Source organism: Myiozetetes cayanensis, unplaced genomic scaffold (genome assembly GCF_022539395.1).
Source record: "Myiozetetes cayanensis isolate MyiCay16 unplaced genomic scaffold, myiCay2020 scf2-11, whole genome shotgun sequence".
NCBI lineage: Eukaryota > Metazoa > Chordata > Aves > Passeriformes > Tyrannidae > Myiozetetes > Myiozetetes cayanensis.
The window spans coordinates 93,491,952-93,514,355 of record NW_026087411.1 but is presented as its reverse complement, the minus strand read 5'-3'; the positions used below and the strand labels follow the sequence as shown (position 1 = coordinate 93,514,355).

Genomic DNA, 22,404 nt, shown 5'->3' with positions numbered 1-22,404 from the left:
TTTCATTTTTGTTATCTTGGAATAGAGATCTAGACTGCTCTCTACTTCTTTGGTGACTATCAGGAAAGAGTAAGCTGTAATAAAAGAAAGTTATTAGTCAACACTGATTGACAGGGACCTGCTGACCCAAGGAAATGAAGTGGATACTAACAACATTTTAACATTTCTTTCAATAGGACCATCTTTAGAGGTCTGGCAAAAAAAGTTAAAAAATATGAACAAAAAGGGTTTGTTATTAGATCACAACAAAGACATTATCAGCAAAGTTGCTCAGGTCAAAATAGTTGTTAAAAAGGCAGTTTTCTTCCTAAAACAATGGAGGCAAACACTAGTGCTAAGAAATAAAAGAAAGATGGTAGAATAACACTTGCACAGATGATGAAAGGAAAAAATCAGAACTAAGGAAAAAGCAAAAAAAATAGTTACTCTGTACAACAAGGTGATGACATCGGTACATTGTCATGAGATCAAACAGCAGAAGGAGAATGACAGCTGGCAAGAATCGCTATGGAGATATGTCCCTAAAATGAGTAGACCTCTGAAAACTACCTAATGGGACAGAAAAGGAAATGTTTACTTATGAACAGGTAGAGTGTCTTGTTGTTCATTTTGAGTTCAACCACTGAGGACTATAATTTATAATTATGTTGACAGCATCTATAAATGATAGGCAATGCCAACCTACAGCTTTTTGTGAACTAACAGAGGATAAAGTTTTGAAAGAACAAGCCAGTACCTTGGAGTATCTTCCAATATAGCTTCATCCTTTGCAAAAGTCACCTGCTCTTCTTCACATTGAAGAGACATAAACTGAAGAGCACAACGGCAAATTTGCTTTCTTTTCTGTCTAACCATTCATAAAATTAATGAAGGTAATGGGAAGTAAGAAGGAGCTACTCTATTGGACACTGAAGCTGAAGAAAATCTGCAGTGTCTTATTATTAAACACCAAATGTTTGCAGCTTATAGCAACAATAGGATTTCTGTGTGTAACACATCAGCCTTTTTCGATCCCAATACACACAAAGCTACCTGATTGAATAATGCCCAGTTTATAGCACCAGCAATCCATGTAAAACACCAAAAAAAAAGAAAAAAAAAAAAACCAGAAAATAAAAATGTCTGTAGGTAGCATAATAAAAGCATATCAAGCATATAAAAAAATATAAACAATAAATTCTTTGGGTCTTTTGCCCTGTGTGATTCCCTTTTTGTTACAGGTTGAATTCTGAGGTACTTTCTACTGAAAAAAAAATACCATGTAAGCAACATGTAAACAAGGTTATAGCACAAGACAAAAACAAAAACAAAAACAAAACAAAACAAAACAAAACAAAACAAAAACCAAACAAAAAAAACAAACAAAAAAAGTCAGAGATTAAATGGTAGAGGAGAAAAAGCCTTTGCAGCACTTTCACGATATATAGGAATTCCATCCACCCACAAAGAAGGCGTACATAAACTCAAAGAAGATTTAATTGATTTCTTTTGGAGAAATGGTTGTCAAAGTCAGTGATAAACCAAACCTATTGTCCAGAAATCATTGCTGAGATGTGGCTACAACGCATATCAAACTGTCCACTTCAATACTGGCCTGTGAGAAAGCACTTGAAGTTTATCTTACATGAAAGATAGTTAGATTGAACTCAGAACTGCCTGGGAAAGGTGTCTGTGCATGTACCAGGAACGTAATTTATTTGGATAAACTTAGTTTGAAAACTCTACCATCTGAGATGTCCTGTGGTGTCCAAGGCATCTGCACAGAGCTATCAGAAAGAATAGCAAACTTATGGGAGACTTCCATTCTTCTGGAGCATCAACCATGTGCCTAAAGTGGCAATCAAGGCAACTGAATCTCCCTTCTTTAATGCCTAAGTCTCCTCTAGACAAAATAGATGAAGTCATCAAAGTTAATGGAACTCAGGAACTGCTCCAACTGGCAAGTCTCCAAGGGCAGCATTCAGTTGCCTCAGTGTAGATGTAGAGCATCATTTAAGACATTCTATTAAACCTAAGACATTCACATGAGATTTTCAGACATGACCAAAGGTTTACAGGTAAATTGTGCTGTACTGGAACCACAGCTGGAAGCCAGCTGGGATAGCCCTTGCTATCTCAAATAATGCTAAACTGATCTCTAGGTTCTCCTCATGTATTCCCTACATACTCTAACTACAATGGAAATTTTAAACTACCTGTTTTTTAGACTCTCATATACAGATACCAAAATTCAGATGTCTTCATCACCAATTAGGTCCCCAAACAAAAATTAAGGTGGAGAAATCTTATGCAAAAAATAATTTTTCTTTTTACCATGAGCCAAAAAACCCCATGAAAAGTTTACCCAAAATAGTTATGTATAGCATACTGTCTTCAGGGAAAAGTCAGTGGTAAGAGCATGTATTTATTAGGTGAAACATTTCTGTATGTATTATCAACTAATTAATATAGTTGAATATTAGTAACTTACAATTTTCACATACAAAGATTGAAAATAACTCTGAAAATTGTTTGGGGGTGTGGTAGGTTGACCTTGGCTGGATGGCAGGTGCTCACTAAGCCATTCTATTGCTCCTCTTTCACAGTTGGGCAGGGTGAGAAAATAAGATGGAAAACTACTGGTAGGTTTAGATATGGTAGTTTACCGAAGCAAAAGTTTGTGCATGCACAAGAAAAGAGAAAAAAAGGTTTATTCTGTACTTCCCATCAGCAAGCAAAGTTTGGGCACTTCTGGGAAGCAGGGCTTCATCACATGTAGTGGTTGCTCCAGAAGGCAAACACTATTTTTTTCTGGTAGGGTCATGCTCCATCTCCATTTGGTCCAGTAGGCAGGGTTTGGAAAGTTTCTCCTCATTGGTTTAACCTGGTTTTATCGGTATTGTTTTCAGCATTCTGCTTGGTAAAGAGTTACTTTTTTCACTTGCATCCAGGTGTATTTTGCCACTGTTTCCGTATTGGAGAAACCAGGGGTATTGAATCCAAGGGAAGAGACTTCTGTCTGAGGTCTCTGCTCCTCCAAATTGTCTCAAGCCGAGACACCTTCTTAAATATGTTATCCATGACTGGCTTGGTCTTGCAAACCTAGCCATGCAAACTCAATACAGGCGGTTTGGGGTTTTGTTCCTTTTTTTTTTGTGAACAAAGCTTATAGTGCTTCTTGAAGGATGAGGAGATAGTGAAGAAGTGGAAACCTGTTCTATGAATGTGTTGTTTACTTGTGAATCGATACAGAGATGCAAAGAGAAGAAGGAGGTATTATATACTTCAGACAGCTGGTTGTTGATTCTTACTTATTTCTTACTGGAAGAGCTGTAACTTAGTATGACAAGAAGAAATAGTCTTAATTCCATTAGTGCTTTAGTGCTAGACACAGGTTTTGAATTGTCTTTTATGAGTACTTGTTCTTTTCCCTTGATGAGGTAAGAAAACACAGATTTTTTTTTTTTGTAGCTTTTTTTTGTTTCAAGCGTTGTAGGGACTGTTAACAAATTACTCTCCTCTGGAAATCAGATGTTTATTTTCTTGACATCCTGAAGTGACCAGCCTTTTAAACATGTTCAGAAAAATACAGGAAAACAAATACCATCTTTTACTTTCTCCTACACACATTCAAAAAGCATTAAGTGATATTTTATTGCCAAATGTAGCAGAAAGGGCCTATATATATATATATATATATATATATATATATATACACGTCTTTTAGGAAGAGAATTTCTGCAAATTCAGAGTCCTGTTGGGAGGAGGTTCACAAACTGATGGGCTGTGTATGAGCCAATTCTCTTTTCAATTCTGCAGCTATCCAGCAGCAAAATACAGTATTTATTATTCCTAATGATCAAAGTGGGGCAGTGGAATAGGGGGAGTGAAGTACTTGTATAAAATATGTTGCTATATCCTATGGGCGGTTGAGATATTTACGTGGACAAAGGGAGTCTAAGATCTGACTTGTTTCTCCCAAGAAATTATTACACTTTTAACTTAGAGGTAATTGGCTCAAGAATAGAATGTGTATTAAGGAAGATGTCTTTAAAGATACTAAAGTTTGAGATTATGGCAGCTGGAATGTAGAGAAATGCTAAATGTAGAGGAGGAGGAGGATCACTGCATACATTCCTGAAGAGAAAATATTCTGAAAATATTGTGGTCTTGGGAGAAACTCTCTGATTTATCATCAGTTGTGAATTAATACTACTATTATCTGTTTCAGAAATAGTGAATGAATTTCTTGTAAAAGTTATAAAACATATTATTCTGGGAAAATTTAACTTACATTTAACACTGATTTAATGGGTAAATGCACTCATGGAAGTGCGGATCACCTCTTTACACTTTCACAAATATTTACTTGCCTGCATCCAGTAACTAGCTTCCAATTATTCATAACCTCATTACTGTCTAATAAAGTCCTCCCTAGTTGTGTAGACACTCTTCAGTGATAACTGGCTACACACAACAATTTTGAGGCCAGCTGTTTTGGCTTATTATCATGTCATACGCCAAGGCCTACCTTCTTTTCAATCAAGAAAATGAACTGTTTTTCCTCTGGCTGTAGCCTATTTGAGTAAATATACTATGTTTGAACTGAAAGGAAAGAAATGGAAGATGAAGGAAACTAATTAAAAGTTCTTTTTCCATAGAATTGTTGATATTACATCTACTTTACCACATCTCAGTTGCCCTAGCCCAAGCTTTTTATATCATTAATCTCTGCACTAACATATAATGCTTATGTACAAGCCCTGAAGGAAATTACAATGCTACATGAAGCTCAAACAGGCCACCAGCACCAAAAGTAAACTAGAGTTCTGGTAACTCCAGATCACAGTTCCTTTTTTTATGTGCAGAAACTATATCCCAAAAGAGAGAAGATAACTTTACCTGTTTTCCTGGGATTTTCAGACATTCAGAGTTCCAGTTGAGCAGCTTTCATAAACATGCTGTTAGAAGTCCAAAAGCCCGAGGTAAATAGGCCTTACATGGAGCAACTGCAAATTACGTGCCTAGTAAAGTCTACTATTGCCAGAACACATCAGGCTGATTGTCACATGTGCCTGAACCTGTCACACTTGTGTATGTGCTGCGACATCCAAAATACTTCTATTTACAAAATCATACAAAGAAAATGTGAGAGACATTCTTATATGTTGAAATATCCAATATTTTGACATGTGAAATATGAGTACCACTTTTTAAGAGTTATTTTTCACAATGATATAAAAAATAGCAAGCATACATTTAAAGTGATATGGCTAATCCTGGATTCCTCTCACTTAAACGTAGTTGTATGAAAACTCATCAGTTTCTCTGGGCTAGCTGCTCTATGTACCTAGAGGATTCTGTGATAAAGATCTATGTGTTGGCATCTTTAGCAGGCATTTCATTTTACCTTTTTTCGGGTACATGTCTTGTGGTGGAACAAATTATTCTTTTTCTCATGATTTTGGGGAGACCTGAGGAAATAAAATTAGGTCAGACAACTAATTGTTATAGCAGATCATAGAATCATAAAATGTTTTTTAATATAATATAATTAAACTAATTTAATCTGGATAACATTAGATTAGTTGAATCTGGACTTTAGGCTCTAATCAAAGACCAGATTGTACATTGGATAGGGTATAGACATTTTGAGGATGCTATGTAGCATCCAAATCTATTCAACCTGATGTGCTCACTTATTAGTCAAAAACACAGGACTCAAAAATCAGATGAGATTTTATTAGTGAAAGGACTTAAAAAGTCCTTTACTAGTTAAAAAACTTACGTAGCTTAAACATCTTCCCACCTGACCTTTACAAGCACCTTTGACATTCTCATACGCACATTGATAAATACATTTTGCCTGCTCAAAACAATAAAATTGTCTCACATCCCATTGTATCTACATTGGCAGAAACAAATGAGCACCCTGGAGTGTTTATTGAGATAGCAAATTACTCAGAAACAAAAATATTTGATGGTATTTTAAACATTTTTCCCCAAAATGTGTTTTAAATGTACTGAAATTTGACTTTGCTCAACAGCTATTTCCCATGGTTCCTTATGCTATTTCAGGAATTCGCATTTCTGTGGTTGGAAAATGGTAACGATAATGCAGACCCCAGGGTTTTTTGTTGGTTGTTTTTTATTTTGTGGTTTTTTTACTTTCCATTATTTGAATAGATGTATGTGATGCTTAGAAAAAAAATGAGAACAAATACTTTAGTTTTCTTGCATACTACTTTCTGAATATGTACGATTGGGCAACCTCTTGTTGATGTCTCACTTTTCATTAAGGACGTCATTCTCTAAACAAATATAGGATTTCATAATTTCTTGACTTTAAGACATTCTGTGACATATTCTGTGATATCTTTCAACCAACAGACAATATGCATGCAATTTAATTTTGTTTACTTCAATTATTTCCCAGTGAATATGGTATCGACCACTTAATTTAAAGACTGTGAAATATCCCAGATGAGTTTTTTTGGGGGAAATTACTGGGTAGAATTCAGTAGTATTAACCAGATCAAACAGCTAATTTTACTGTCTTGTCAGTACCATTAGCAGTGAGGCGACTATCCACTTAATCAAGTGATATAAAAAAATACTGTGAGTTCACAGTAAGCTACTTTAGAAGGGAGCTGTATGCAATGAATTAAAAAAAAAAATGTTTTTGGTAAGGTAGTAGAGATGAATTACCTTCTTCAAACTACCTAATGCAGTCCAGCACTGGAACACCCCTTAATGGACACAGGGATTTTGCAGTCAGCATGTTATCAGAACGTGCTCCTCTGGTGATGCCAGGGAACAGGAAATGTTTCACAGTTCGTCAACTGAGATATGCAGTGTCTCATCCACCAAATGTCTCACTTTTCTCTATGGAGAGGAGGTCTGTCCTAAACTTAAGCTAATGAAATTAGAGCTAAACAATGCATAAAATAGTACCAATAGTTTTCTGACCCATTTTAGACAACTCATAGTAGAAAAATTAAAATCATATATAATTTTTTCCTAAGAAATTTCTTCTATTATTTTCTAATTAATAATGTTCATTGTGCTCTTTATAATAAAGCTGTACTCCTTGTATTCCTTTCAATGCCTTTTTTATTCTTTTTAGAAATACACTGTGAAACGATTAATTGTGATTATTTGTGATGCTATGCCACATGCATAGTTTCACATTCTCAGTTGAATATGCACAGTAATATTTAGGGAAAAATAAAAGCAAGAAAAAAAATAGTACAATTACACGTCTGAAATTTCTCTACTTTAAAGAACAGGTTGTAATTTAAGATCAATTCACTTCATTCTTAGTGATGAAAGAGGATTTTCTTCAAGCATTTAGTTCACATCAAAAGTATGTTATTTGCGTTGGGTTTGGTTTGTTTGGCACAGAAATGTCCACCCATGTGCAGAATTCGAAGGCAGAAAATCTACTTTTTTATTGCCTAGACCTCACACCTAAAGGCATTAAGTTCCAAAGAATTTCAGTCCAAGAGCTTAGATTGCTTGTATTTCAAAGCTGTGAGCTTGAATACCATGCGTGAGTCAGAATGATGGGATTTAGAGGTGGCGTTCACCCACCTGTAACCACAAGTTCAAATTGTACTTCTGCAGTGCCAGGAAAGTCAGGCTGCTCCTGGAGCTGACACATTGACAGATACAGCAACTGAAAGTTTGATATTTCCATTAGGTCTTAAATTACACATTCGGTAATGAAAACGATGTGTCAGCGCTTTTAAATGTTCACAAAGACACGCACCATTACCACTTTTCCTAACACAATTGCTTCAAAAACTTTTGAAATCTCTCACAAACACTCTCTCAGAGGAATACAAGACTCCTGCCTTCAAAACAATTTGAGTAATATTATCTAATAAACAACCTCAAAAATAAGTCTAAGTAAGACTTTTTGAGGACAGGATAGTGGTGTTCTTTTTCTTCCTGCTGCAGGTGGCAAGAGTATTCCAGTCTCTTGTGGGGATTAACATTTTGCTTGAAAAACTGTGGAATCATACATAGAGCTACCTTAAGTTGCTGAAATAATTACACACAAAGTAACTGTTGATGTTGTTTCATATAAATTTCTGTCCCTCACTGTGTAAAAAGGGGAATAAGTCATTCTTCCTAACATTAGGTTACAACAAGCTTCCCAAAACAACTCTCTATGATGAAGTGAAGCTCAAATAAATTTTAAATAGGATTTACTTCTACTTGACATGCAAGAATGACAGAATTAGAAACTAAAGACACAGGTAAAAAACCATCATGTTATGTTCAAAAGTTCATAAATTCTTCAATTTAAATAAGACAGTAAATTATAAATATTCCATATGAATTCTTTCATTTAAACATAACTTGATATTTGCTCAAGTATCAACTATGTATAAAATAAAGGAATAAGTTTGATGGGAGACGAAACTGTCACAGGCACTGGACACCAAAGACGTTTTAAATTAGGATCCAGTCCTTCAGAAAGAAACTATGGTGGAAATAACTGGTCCCAATTGGTTCTTCTTTGACCTCTATTTTAGGGAAACATAGATTTTGCACTAAACAGGTGTAAATATTTGATTGAGATTTTGTGAATTAGCATTGTGTGATTGAGGCCTGTGCAGTTTACGTGTTGTACACAAGAACAGTGGAGTTTAGCAGTTGAGTAATGGTGATGAGGCCTGCTAATACCACCTGATATCTGCATATTTCTGTGCTAGTAGATTTTTAAAAAATATGTGGGATGCAATAATTCAATTATTTTGCCTACAAGGTAATTTTTAAGAATTAAATCAAAATCCTACTAGACCCTTGCCTTTGTCTCTAGAGGGAAAAGTATTTGCCTCATTTAAAAAATAAATTCTGTTCTCCTGATCTTAGTAGACCAAGTCTCAAAACTGGAATACAGTTAGGTTTTGTAGGCACAAAAAACAGGTGGAACTAACAGTTATAGAAAAAACTACTCGTTAAGGTTATTAATTTTAAAAACTGTTTTGGATGAGTTTTGTCTAAATCTAATTTTATATCTCTTGACAAGTGTCTCACATATTTTCAAAACAGCACTTCATAATGTACAATTTCTCCAGTTCCAAAACACTACATTTGTGGACAGATTGTTAAGTTTTTGAAGAAGAAAATCAACTTGGGGTCATTCTCTTGACATTGGCATACAAACCTTATGAATAGGAAAAAATAAAAAAAGCCTTCATAGAAGGCAGTAAATCAAGTTGCCTGACATTTCTACATTGCAAGGTATGCCTAAAAATACAACATAAAAACAAAGGAACAGCTATTACAGAGAAAAATAGAAAGGATTAACTTCAGATAAATATTGTCAAAAGTTCTCAGAATTAATTGCATGAAGTGACTGGGAAGCTGACAGTATTGCAGTCATGGAAGCATTTTTGTATCTTGTCAAAATTAGCTAGATACAAATCTGTTGCTAGTAACAGGAAAGAATCTGTTTCATGGAAAAGCTTAACACAAAGTAAACTGTCTCGTGAATACACAAACACAGTATTCACACAAAACCTTAGTATTCTTAAAAACGAGTGGAAGATCTCTGCATATATAGCTTAGCTACTTCAATGTAATTAAAAATATGAAAGATTTAAGCACCTATTAAGTATTTTACAGTGACCCCTTTCCTTCAAAATTTCCCCGAAATGGACTGAAGATTTATTCCTTATTACTGAAATACAGAATAAATCTGAAGGTGAAATATATCTACTACCAAGTTTAGTAACTTTATATAGAGTCTATACAGCAAAGCAGACAGCACATGAAGAACTAAAAGAATGAGAAATTGAAACTTATGGAGTGTGAGTAAAAATAATTAAAAATAAAGAGAGCGTAAAGAAAGTTGTGCTCTAAAGATTTCTACAATTGAAAGGGTTTTCTATATTGTCTGTAGTGATTAGTATGTGTTGTGAAGTTTGTGGAGTACATACCATAGCTCCTCTCCTTCATCAGTTGCAGCATTTCATGAAAATGTTCTGTCCGATATCTGTTTGTTAGTGTAGGTATTGTAGAAAACCTTCACTAAATATTAGACATTTCTGAGTTTGTGTTAATTAATGGTTCAGTTTAACATGACCTTTAAAATCATCTTTACTTCCGAGTATAAAAATAGTACTTGTAAGAGATTTGTTAGAAATGTGAGAAATAAATCAATGTACTCAAAAAACTACCATTTAGTGCACCTGGAAAAAAAAATCCAACCAAAGAAATAAAAACTCCACTATAACTAAAGACCAGAAATGTTTTTGAAAAAGGAACAGTTTTTTAAAGCCTTATTTCTTCTGAATGATCCCTAGTTTACTAGTGTTTGGTTGTTTTGGGGTTTTTTTTAACACTAATTTAGCTTAATATTTTTTGACATAAATTCTCAAGCCCCTTGTATATATTTCTCTTTTACACTCTTAGGCTCAAATTTTTGTTTGATTTTCTGATTTCCAGTTATACAGGTACAATCCTTGCTACAACAGCTTATCCTCAGGACCAGAGAGTGTTCTTTGGCACTGTTTTATTTATTATCACAGCAAAGCATTTAGGTTTTACTTTCAGTAACAATGTGGAACATATCACACATGAGAAGAGGCTAAGAGAACTCAGGAGCCTTGAGCAAGTTTAAAGGGAGATGTCTCTGCCATCTGCAAGCCAGACTCTTCTCACGATGATAGGACAAGAAATACCAGTCATAAGTTGGAGTGGGGGAAATTCTGACGTCATCTAAGGAACAGCATATCAATAGAAGCAGAAAAACTGTAATATCTCCATAGTTGCAGGTGTTTGAAACTGAACTGGATGTGGCCTTGAGCATGTTCTAACTGGTCTTGCTTTAAGCTGGAGATTGGCCTCAGGGGTCTTATTTACACTATATGAGTTAGTCATTCTGTGGATTTAACATCTATGCCCTTCATCCTGTATGGATATAGACTATTTTCACTTGGAAGGAGAATTAATTAATTTTAAAAGAAGTTAAGTCAAAGCCCAAGGATACCTTGTTCAGGAAAAGTTTGGATCTTCAGTAAATTATACTAGTTTCTTGAGTCTTGCCTAAGCCTTCTGACAACAGCTGGAATATTAGCGACTGTAGTATCATGGAAATTTCCTGAAAAGAAATGATTCATTGAAATAAAAACATGACCTAAAGAAAAGTAAGCAAGACTATGGGAACCAGATTTTCTCTTCATTCAATTTCTCATCCTATTCCTGGTTTTAGGAATAAACTTTAAAACCAGTTATGATTAAGGTATGCAGAAAAGGGTTCCAGGAGGTGCAACTAGGACAATAAGCTATTTATTATAGACTGCTCAATGGACACCTTCAAGGATAACTTTAGGTTAGTGATTTTTTAGGGCAAGTAGAAAAAATTGTCATTATGTGCAATTTCTTAAAAACAAAAAATGTTGCTGAGAGTAGAAAAACTTTATATTCTTTATAAAAGGTATTTTTTTGAGCCATGAAAAATTGCTTTACTTCCTTTACTGCCAGCATATATGTCTTTCAGCTACTATGTGAGTTCACAGGAAGACAGAACAATGTTTGGATTTTTTTCTCTAAAGAAAATGAAAAGTAAATGTGCATGTATGTGCATGTGAGGGGGACAGAGTTAATGGGTGCACTCATAAATGCTTTCTTTGAGTGAAAGTTAGTAAGTGAATGTCAACTCATCGAGTAAGTTTAGGGTTTTACAATAGCCAATGCTGCTTATTCTTTCTCCTCTCAGATTATACAGCTAGGTCAGTCACAAGTAGGACAGCTGCAGCCCACCAAGCCTGCTACATTACACCAGCAGTCAAAAACACCACTACCCCCCACCCGCCCCAAATAGATGAAACTATATCTTCCCTTTCCATTCCTCATATACAAATTGTTTGCCAACTTACCTGAACCCATCCTTTTGCTTATTCTTCACCCATGCCTAACCACATTAAGCTTTGAAATCCCCTCCCAATCACTCAGATGCATCTCCCACCTTAACCAGACTTTGCTGTTCCCTGAAATGAAAAGTCACAAACAGAATCCTTATGAATTACATTTTTTCATTCATAAAGTCATTGGAAACTGAAGGGTGAACTACAGAGAAAAGAGGAAGAAAAAGAAGGAGATTAATAAGGTGTGTATGGATAACAAGCCTAATACTCAGAAAACAAACAGAAACTAAATATTATGCACCAGAAAAGGATAGTTGGGGCTGGAAGGTGAAGAGGAAAAGGGAAGTGAACTCCTGTTTGTCAATTTAATTTTTTTAGCAACACCAAGATGATGAGCCTAAACCTGGTTGTTTTGAGGGCTCCCCAGATATATCTCTCTGAGGAATTTAGGAGCTCTTGGAGTTTCTTCATCTACCCCTTCCAAACCAAACAGTTCTTGAACAGTCTTGTTCTCATGTTTCTTGGTGCACCCCTCCACCTTGTCTTCCTTCAACAAAAGCATTAGAACTGACAGTTGATCCCTACCCCTTTTCCTGAGTATTGTTCCACTTCCATGCAACTCTAAACAGGGTCTCATCCTTCTGTCCTTTCATAAACCCGTTTAGTTACATGATCAGTGGCTGACAACTCAACCTGTCTCTGCACAGCTCCTCAGGTCAACGCCTTCTTATGACCAAGATCTCTTCTTCAAGTGTCTCTGTGAAAGAAGCATATTAAACAGAACATGTTAATCCCTGATAATATATTTTCTTTGATATTACAACCATTTTGTATGAGCAGGGATCCAACACCTTATCTCAAAGGCATCTGGAAAAGAGATTAATACCCTTCAGGTAAGTGGAGGGAACTCTACATCAGGTTGTCATACTGCTGCCATGCTGTTGCCTATGATTAATTCAGCCAGTACCAATGAACCAATTCTGTGCATTAGTACCCTCACATATGGATTACTGCTGTAGAAGTATACCTATGTGGAATACACATTGACGTCCATAACTACTGTAACCCAGTAAAAATGCTGTGTCCTGTGGAAACCTTGAGATAAGTAATAGAAAACTCTTCCTCCATACCCACCACTTTTGATTCTCATTTCCTTGTTTCTTTTCCTGAACCTGTTTTCCTCACCTAATGACCTAGATCAACACCCAGTTTCCTCCAGAATGCCAGATGGAGAACACATTCTTCTTCACCAGCCCACTAAACCACATCTAGATTGAGCCTTTTCCTCTATTTATGTGGATATGGTAGGTATGGATAAAGATGTATAGAGGGAAAGTGCTACTAAATAGACTTCAACAGAACTGTGCTAAGTTCAAGATTGCTTCCCCACTGTCCCAAACAGGTGATACCATATCTATGGAGTACATGTCTCTTCAGTATTATCTTAGAGTGCCTCAGCTGGCCATGTTTGATTTTTGGATTTATCTCTAGCTGTATTAGAATGAGCAGTTTCTCATCTTACTTTTAACTAAACTTGGTTAGCTTTCTAAAATGAGTGCATGATCCTCTGCCAAATATATCAAAACTTTCAACCTGACAGACACATTCTGCCCATGCTTAATGTACACTGAAAGGAAAAAGTTCATCATCTAACGTGCAGTATCTATTCTCTTTTAGTCACAGTTACCAAATAAAGTGGTTATTAGTCTTTATAGCAGGATGGAGCTCCTTTTGATGAGCATTCTTGATGAGCAATTCAGCATCTAGACCCTCTCAAATCTGTAAGACTGTATTTATACTAGGAAATGTAGCAGTGACAGAGAATGTTCCTGAGCATGGGAGTGTGTTCCTTTATGTTGTAAAACAGTGAGAATGGTCTTCAGCATGCTTTGACCTACGTTGACTAGTACTCTTCCAAGTATTTCACAGGTATAAGCCTGTGATCCTTTTCAGTTGTTAATATGGTCATGTTGTTTTGAAACCTAGAAGAGATTCTTAGTGTAGAAGTGGACTGATATGTGATAACTACCCCCAGTGCCAGGGTATTTAATTTACTGATATTGATGCAACTCACTAGAGTGAGGTGGCAAATGCTTTGTTTAGATTCTTTGAATAAGACTTCTAAAAGTCATATTAAATACCTTATGTTTTATAGATCCCAGGCTAATTTTGCCTTTTTTTTTTTTTTTTTAGAGAGTTGAAACATGAAAGAACCACTAGATCTTTAAGGTAGAACTAATGCCTATCTTATATGAAAGGATCCAGGTTTAAGTTGATGGAATAAAGTGATAGAAAACACATAATTTCTTCTGGTAAATTAATATACAGATATATTTTCTCCCCCTTTAGTTAGTCTGGCTACAATTTCAAGTCTACTAAGCTTTCTGTCACCCTTTTTTCCTTAGATGAAAGGGCATTTTTGGAACGCCACGGATGTAGTGTTGTACACTGTTCATCTCTTTGATAAACAGATTTAAAGTTCTTGTTGAAGGTATTTCTTCTAGACTTTAAATCACATTTGCATATTGTTGTACACAACCTCAGTTTTTTCTGACATCCTATTTCGGAAGCAGACTGCAGTAATATGTACAGAATCTAATACAGTTTCATATGCAGTGAGTTTAAAGATCATGTCTCTATTCCTGTCCAGTACTCCTGTTTCATATCTACTGATTCAATTCCACATATTTTGCCTCAGCATCACAATTAAATATCTTGTAAATCCTTTTCAGAAATTAGACACTGCTTTCTAGTGTCTAATTTCCATGTTATGAAGATGGCCTCAATGTCCTTATTTCTAATTTTCAACTATTCTTGAGATTGTATTAAAAATACTTTGTTTAAATAGACTCAGTTTACAAACAAGACTAAATTGTACCACACGATTTTTTTCATTATCTTTTATCACACTGCAATTACCTACATGTTTGTTTGTTTTTTTTAACAAGTCTTTTTCTTATTTACATATCACTACTGAGTGTCATGGAAAGGGACAGGGGGCCCTGGTCGATGGCAAGCTGAATATGAGCTAGCCAGGAGGCTGACAGGCAGGAGGATCAGACAGGCTGCCTCCTGGCAGCCAGGAGGATCAGGCAGGTTGCCTCCTGGTAGTCAGGAGTGCCAGCCGTGTCTTGGTGGGCATCAGGCACAGCATCACCAGCTGGTCAAGGAAGGGGATTGTCCCGCTCTGCTCTGCACTGGGGCAGCCTCACCTTGAATATTGTGTGCAGTTTTGGGCACTACAATATAAGAAAGATATTAAGCTATTACAGAGTGCTCAAAGAAAGGAAACAAAGATGGTGAAGGGCCTTGAGGGGAAGCCATATGAGCAGTGACTTAGGTCACTTGTTCTGTTCAGCCTGGAGAAGAGGAGACTGAGGGGAGACCGCATTGCAGTTACAGCTTCCTTCTGAGGGGAAGAGGAGGGGCAGGCACTGATCTCTTCTCTCTAGTGACCAGTGACAGAACCCAAGGGAATGACCTGAAGCTGTGTGAGGGAAGGTTTAGGTTGGATATTAGAAAAAAGTTCTTCACTCAGAGGGTGGTTGAGCACTGGAACAGGCTTCCAGGGAAGCGGTCACAGCACCAAGCCTGACACAGTTCAAGAAGTGTTTGGACAACACTCTTGATCAAATGATGTGACTCTTGGGGATGGTCCTTTGAATGGCTAAGAATTGGACTTGATGATTCTTGTAAGCCCCTTCCAACCCAGCATATTCTGTGGTTCTGTGATATATCCCTCAGGCCAAAAGTTAGATTCTTAAATACTCCTCTTCCTTAGTATTTCTTACTGGTTAGTGTAGCTGGCTCTACTCAGCTTGCTGGCCTCTATCACAGAATCATAGAATCATAGAATAGATTGGGTTGGAAAAGACCTCCAAGATCATCAAGTCCAACCCCTGATCCAACTCTAATTACTATATCATGGCACTAAGGGCCATGTCCAATCTTTTAAAAACCTCCAGGGATGGTGAATCCACCATCTCTCTGGGCAGGCTGTTCCAATGCCTGATCACCCTCTCTTTAAAGAATTTCTTCCTAACATCTAACCTAAACCTCCCCTGGCAGAGCTTGAGCCCATGTCCCGTTGTCCTGTTGTTGGTTGCATGGGAGAAGAGACCAACCCCCACCTGGCTATAACTTCCTTTCAGGTAGTTGAAGAGAGTGATGAGGTCTCCTCTAAGCCTTCTCTTCTCTAGACTAAACAACCCCAGCTCCCTCAGCCTCTCCTCATAGGACTTGTGCTCAAGTCCCTTCACCAGCCTGGTTGCTCTTCTCTATGGACCTTACATGCAAATTTTTACCGCTCTTGTAATTTCTTTGTGGACTGTAGGCACAAAACTTATTGTTGAAGTTTCTGCTGAGCAACAAACACACCCGGACTTTAAACACTGCAAAACTGAGTCCAAGTTTCCCTGTGTTTTAGGCTCCAAGCATATTTGCACTTCTATATATTTACTACAAATATCTGTAATTTAGAATAATTGTAATTTTATAGAAACAAATATATGCAAAACTGCCTAGGAGGATCTTCTACTTCCTTATTTCATGTATAATCAAGTCCTGATAACTAATCCCTAGACATATGTCAGACATTGTTGGTTTTTTTTAAATGTCATAGTGAGGTTCAGACTACAATCCTGTGCTTTTTGGTGGAAACCATTTTATGTTTGAAGACTGTCATCATCAAGGTTTTGAAACTGTAATACTGTTTTACTCAAAAAAACCATAAAGGCCTCTGGGATGAAACCCTGTAGTATAAAAGGTGTTCCTGAATATGACAGGGTCTTGGGACTATATGATCTTTAAGGGCCTTCCAACCCAGGTCATTTTAAGATTCTATTATTCTATGACTACTTTATTTTTTCTTTTATTTTTCTTTCTTTTTTTTTTCTTTTGTATTACAGACACAAGATTAAAACCAATTTATTTGACTTGTTTAAAGGCATTATTCTGCAGAAGACCTTCCTCTTTCACCTTTTCACCCCTATTCTCTCAAGCATTGAGCCTTATGCATTCAAGGTCCTGGGCTTTCAAGTTAGTAATCATTCTAGAGCAGATAGTAGCGTATCTAATGTAGTTTCTCAGATTTTGAAATTAAAAACAACTTTAAAACAAGTATTTTTTACTTTGAGTAGGTCATACCAACTGTTATGCTTTTGATACTGTTTATGAAACCACTGCTGCTACAGAGATGGTAGATGCCAGCTAGAAAACGAATACTTTTGTTCTTTACAGATTCACTTGAGAGTGGCTCTTATATAACTGTATCCTCAACACACAGAAAATATCTCTTTTCTATAAAATGTTTGTGTAGAACCTGGAATTAAACATATTATGCTACATTTTCCAATACAACATCAGGGGAAATAGTTTTTAAAAGTTGCCACTGTGATTTGGCAATAGTGAAAAGAACAGTAGTTCACTTTTTCAGCCTATTTAGAGTACTGTTTGTGCTGAGGTAAAAATCATAACTTCCTTTCAGATAAAGCCTTGATATCTGCACTGATAGTGTTAGTGCTTATAGCTTATAGATTAGTTAAGAAGGAAAAATCAGATCATTGTGAGAGATGGGAACTTTTAACACTTGCCTATAAGATATCGTATTAGCAGAAGGACACATTGTGAAGATAAGAAAGGCAGCAAGGACCTGCACACATCCTGACTTTTTCCTAGAAATGAACCATGGTCATTTTCTACCACTGGCACCCAAAGGAATAATGGCTAGAATATTCTTGAAGACTGACTCTCTGTTAAGCTGTCAACAAGTGAATCAAATATAAAAATCTTTTACATGACTACAGATTAAAATAGTTTAAAAATGTATAGAATTTCAAGTATTGAGTCTGCAAACACTAATATATGTGGCTATGTTTACGTATGTAAGCATTTTTATTTCATTTGAAGCATGTACATTTGAACAACCAGCTCTCATATGTTAAGAAATACCTCTGGCTCCATGTGATCCATCAGTTCCATGGGTAGGATGCAGGCTTGTGAAAGAGCAAACAGGTTATTCTTTTATAAAACAAGCAAATTATATGAGAGTTTAAGTCCCATTTTAAAATCTGAATGATGAGTGTAACATAACAGGAGGTAGAACCCACCTCACTAAACAGCACCTGAAATTTTTGCCAAGTTACATAATGCTTGGGAACTTAAAGTGACAAGATTAAGACTCTATCAAACAATCTGATGTAATGAAAATTCAATATCTGAGATTTAAAAGCATAAAAGTAAATGAGAATAGGTCACACAAAAGATGAAAATCTAAAATTAAATATTTAATTAGAACTCTGATTTTGCTTTCAAGGTAGGTGGCATTGCACAGGCTATATTACAATCTTTTATCTTTGTTTCTTTTTTTTTTTTCCCCAAAGAGAATACTGTTTATTTTTAACAGGCCACTTTAATATTAATACATGTGTAATAGGATCAGAACTGAAAATCAGCTAACGATGGTAAATTTTACATTACTGGGAAAATTACAATTTTTTTTTTGTATTGTAAAAACATTTATTTTTAACAATTTACCTACATTAATCAAAAAAGTACAGCATATTTAATAATTTTACAAATTCTTCATAAAAAATATATCTCTGTACAAAAAGTTCTTTTGCACCTACTTCATGTCACAGCAGCATGTAGTGAAATGGCAGGATGAAATAGTGGGAATGAAAATTAGATTGACTTGATCATAATGCCGGCGTTCTTCCCCAATGCCCCCGCCCTCACCCTCCCGTTTATTTATTTTTTTTTTTATAACAGCTTTTTTTTGTTTACAAAATATTTTACACAAGAAAAAAAATTATTGCAGCTAGCCTGGAGAAAGGCAAGATGTGTGATACAAGCAGCAGTTTTTAACAGCTTTGAAGCACATAACCTGTTTTTTTTAAAAAAAAATATATAGCATGTATTATTAGCCCGTCATAATGATCTGGTCAACTCTGGGGGAAAAAGTCTTCTGCATGTATCTCAAAAAGGAGATTTCCTGGCTACCATTACCCAGCCACTGCACATCATTTTAAGAGTCTCATTCTGATGAAGCACCATATATGCAAACACAGCTCTCTGCATAATGACTTCAGGAGAAAGGGATTCAACCTGAACAGAAGACTCAAACAGGGGAGAAGGAGAAGCATTTGAAGGGTGTGGACAGAACTGGCGAAACTACGAGAGCTTTGTTTTACTTGGGTTCCAGTCTGAAGCTCCTGTTTAATCATTATTCCAAGCAAATTTGTTAGGATAATTTGTTACTGTGCCCCTATTTTGAGTGTCCCTGATTAAAGAACACTTAGTCAGGATAAGTAATCCTTACATAACCTCCCCAAAATGAACCACTGCATGAAGGATTCATGGGATCTGCACTCTCTAACATAAAAGATTGAATATTTTAACTATTCTTTTTTCTGGCACCTGTCCTACAACACATTCCTTGGCAGTGAGACAGGGCACTGAAGAATACACTGTAAGGACAGGAGTAGAAAACATCAATAATATCTACTATCTTGTTTTCAAAACTCCTTTTTTTTTTTTTTTCTGTTGTTGCCGCTACAGGAAGACCTCCAAAGCAGTAATGTCAATTTTGAACACCTGTCAGAAACTTTAATCACACAATAGCTTCCCTTCCTGGACCACTGTTCCTACGGAAGCTCTTCATTTGTCGAGCAAATTCCTCTGCATGGGGGAGGATCAGGACAACAAATTTCATCTGATGACTTCGTTTTTTCTCAGGAAATGTGAAGGGCTCTGAGATGGGAGAGAGAAATGAAACTTACTGCACAATCTCAGAATCAAAGAAGAATGCCAAAAACTACTAACAAAATGAACAAGGAACTGACTGGAAAGGATTATTTATTAAATTTTCTTCAGAGTTTCTTGCTCATATGAAGAATATAACAGCTGGAGGTTCTACAATACTGTATTATATTGCTGGTATTTTTCATCTAACAGATGTAGTTGTTAAGCTGACTAAGGGTTACCTTTGAAATTTTCTTTGCGTTCTGCAACATTAGCTGAAAAACTTGTTACTGGGCTTACATTACCTTTTTGTTTTGTGTATAAGAGCCAGACTTACAACATAAGGAGTTCAAAAACATTTTTCTACAGTTTTTGATAGGAAAGGGACATTAGGGCAGTTTGAAATTCAGAAAACTAAAACAAAATGATAGCATCAAAAACCAATCCTGAATTGTAAGAAAACAAAAGCAATTTTTCTGGTTTTTGAGCTCAATGGGTATGACTGAAACCAGAATTTTCTCCATCATTTCCTGTAATTTCCTTATTTTAAAACTCAATTTAATTAATATGCCCTATGGCACCTTGTTTATTGGTTTGTTTTCATTCAGTAAATCCTCTAATTCTAAGAAAATGTTAATGATTTACTCAGCCTTATATTTATAAATGTCTCTGTTAAACTGTGTAAGTACAAAAGCAGTAAGCAGTGTGTTTAAAAAATCTCAAAATAAACAGGAAAGATAGTTGAATATTTCTCTTTGTTCAGTGTAGAAACTGAATGACAGCTTGTTATAGACCATTTGCACTGGGTTTATATATGCTACTGTAATGTGGTTTAGTTCCATGTAACATCAGAAAATGATGTCATATTACAGGAAAAAAATGGAAAAAAATGCAAAAGGGAAGACTGTATTATGAGCACAGGCTCACAGGCTTTTATGAGCTATCTAAAATAAATTACTATTCACATTTGTACATGGCAAGCAGCAATAGCTGCTAACCCCCCTGCTGTTAAATAGTATGATACTGACAATGGTGATTGATGACTGATTGCAGAAGAAAACAATAGAGGCAATGAAAATTTCTTAGAAATGGGCTCTTGTTCTGGCTGAAAGTCTCGGTGACTTGCTATCAGGTTTATAATGAAATTTAGTAAAAAATTGGCAAAAGAAATATTATTGTCTATCGCACAGGATTTTAACTGGTGCTAAGCATGGGGCTCATAATTTAATATTCCAAGTAATTTTTTTGTGGAATGTTTTGCTTAGCAAAGAGTGAATGAATGTCTATATACAATGGACAGTGTAGAAACCCTGTATATTTTTACCAGTATCTTACTCAGTCAGCCATAACACCCTAGTGCAAAAATATTGTGCATTAACATTTTGCTATATTAATGGCTGATTGGGAAATTGACAAAACTGCCCTAGGAATGAAATACACTCTAAGGTTCCTTAATTTTTTTCAAGATTTCAATGGTAAAGCATTTTCAGATGTATGCAACCTCAAGGAAGGCTGTTTCCTCCTTCAAGAGAGCTTTATTTCTTCAGAATATTCCCGGGGATAATCTGTGGTGCTATCATTTGTCACAGTACTCAAAGAATTTATCCAAGTGCCCAGAAGAACGCATTGGAAGGCACCCAGCCACATACAAATATGAAAGTCTGAGGCATCAAATATGACAAAGTGGCATGATTCGGCAGTCTTCCTTAGAGTGTGCCTTGATTTGAAGCAGATGCAGCCAGGCATTTTGATCCAACTTTAAGATGAAAAAATATTCTTTGTCTGATCCCCCGAAGACTGACATGTTTTTACCAGAAAATTTAGCTGCATGTAGGCTGACAGAAGATGTTAAAGATTACAGCAGCAAAGCCGAGAGAAGAAGGGAAACTGGTATATGGCACCAAAGGAATTACTGCTTGTCCATCAGAGGTATGGCTATGAATCAGTCATATTGGGCACTGAAGGCTATACCACTGTACAAACTGTGTTCAGAGTCGTATCAAACCTCACAGCCTTTGCCTCTGTGGGTTTTAAGTTTGTGTCATACATGGGATTTTCAAATGAGGCCTGTCCATTACTGTTTTCGTGTCCAGCATACCCATTGTACTGTACTTTTGGTCTTGTTCTGGGGAAAAAAAAAAGGGAAATTATCATTATTAACCCTTAAAAATAAACATTCTAATATTTCCATTCCATCTACATACAACAGCAAGTGTCCAGAATATCTTGCACTGGTAGTGGTAGTAACCTTCAGGTAAGTGTCAGCAATTTCAGTTATTCCAGACAGAACTCTCATAGCATGTCTGCCTACCTCCATAAATGCTGCCAACAATAAACACCATTAAATACCATGTCCAAACATAATCAGATTGATCAAATCCTAAGGAATACTCACATAAATTTTGACAACTCAACATCAAATGATACTGAAAGGAACCACACTTTTATTTGTAATAGTCTTTTCTCACTATGAAGGAGATATCAAAACTTCAAGGGCATTCACATTTTTATGCAAAGCTCTGTTAGAACATATTAAGCCAATAATTAAATGAAAATTAAACCAGAATTGTGTGGACTTCATGATATATATCCAATAAATGATATCCTATGATACCATATTTTACTATTTTAATCTTAAATCTCTTAGCATCTGCAAGTATATAATAAGTAGGTTCAGTATATCAGTTTGTATATCTAATTGAAATAAGGTAAGAAAGGAAATGAAGGAGTATAAAAGTAAATGCTCGATGCTTAATAAATGTAAAATAATTTAGAAAATAATCTTACTATAAAACTTCAGAAA

General features: G+C 35.8%; 1 protein-coding gene across 3 annotated transcripts in view; it reads right to left on the bottom strand.

Annotated features, from left to right (window-relative positions):
* Positions 1-18,124: 18,124 nt before the first annotated feature.
* The window catches only part of CSMD1 (CUB and Sushi multiple domains 1), a 1,108,336-nt gene continuing 1,104,056 nt past the window's right edge, over positions 18,125-22,404 (bottom strand). For 2 of the 3 annotated variants that reach the window (XM_050315426.1, XM_050315427.1), the window contains one exon: positions 18,125-21,726. In XM_050315426.1, the coding sequence (XP_050171383.1) occupies positions 21,567-21,726 (160 nt within the window). In that variant the 3' untranslated portion in view covers positions 18,125-21,566. The remainder of the gene's footprint in view (positions 21,727-22,404) is intronic. The other variant, XR_007628921.1, reaches the window with a different exon arrangement.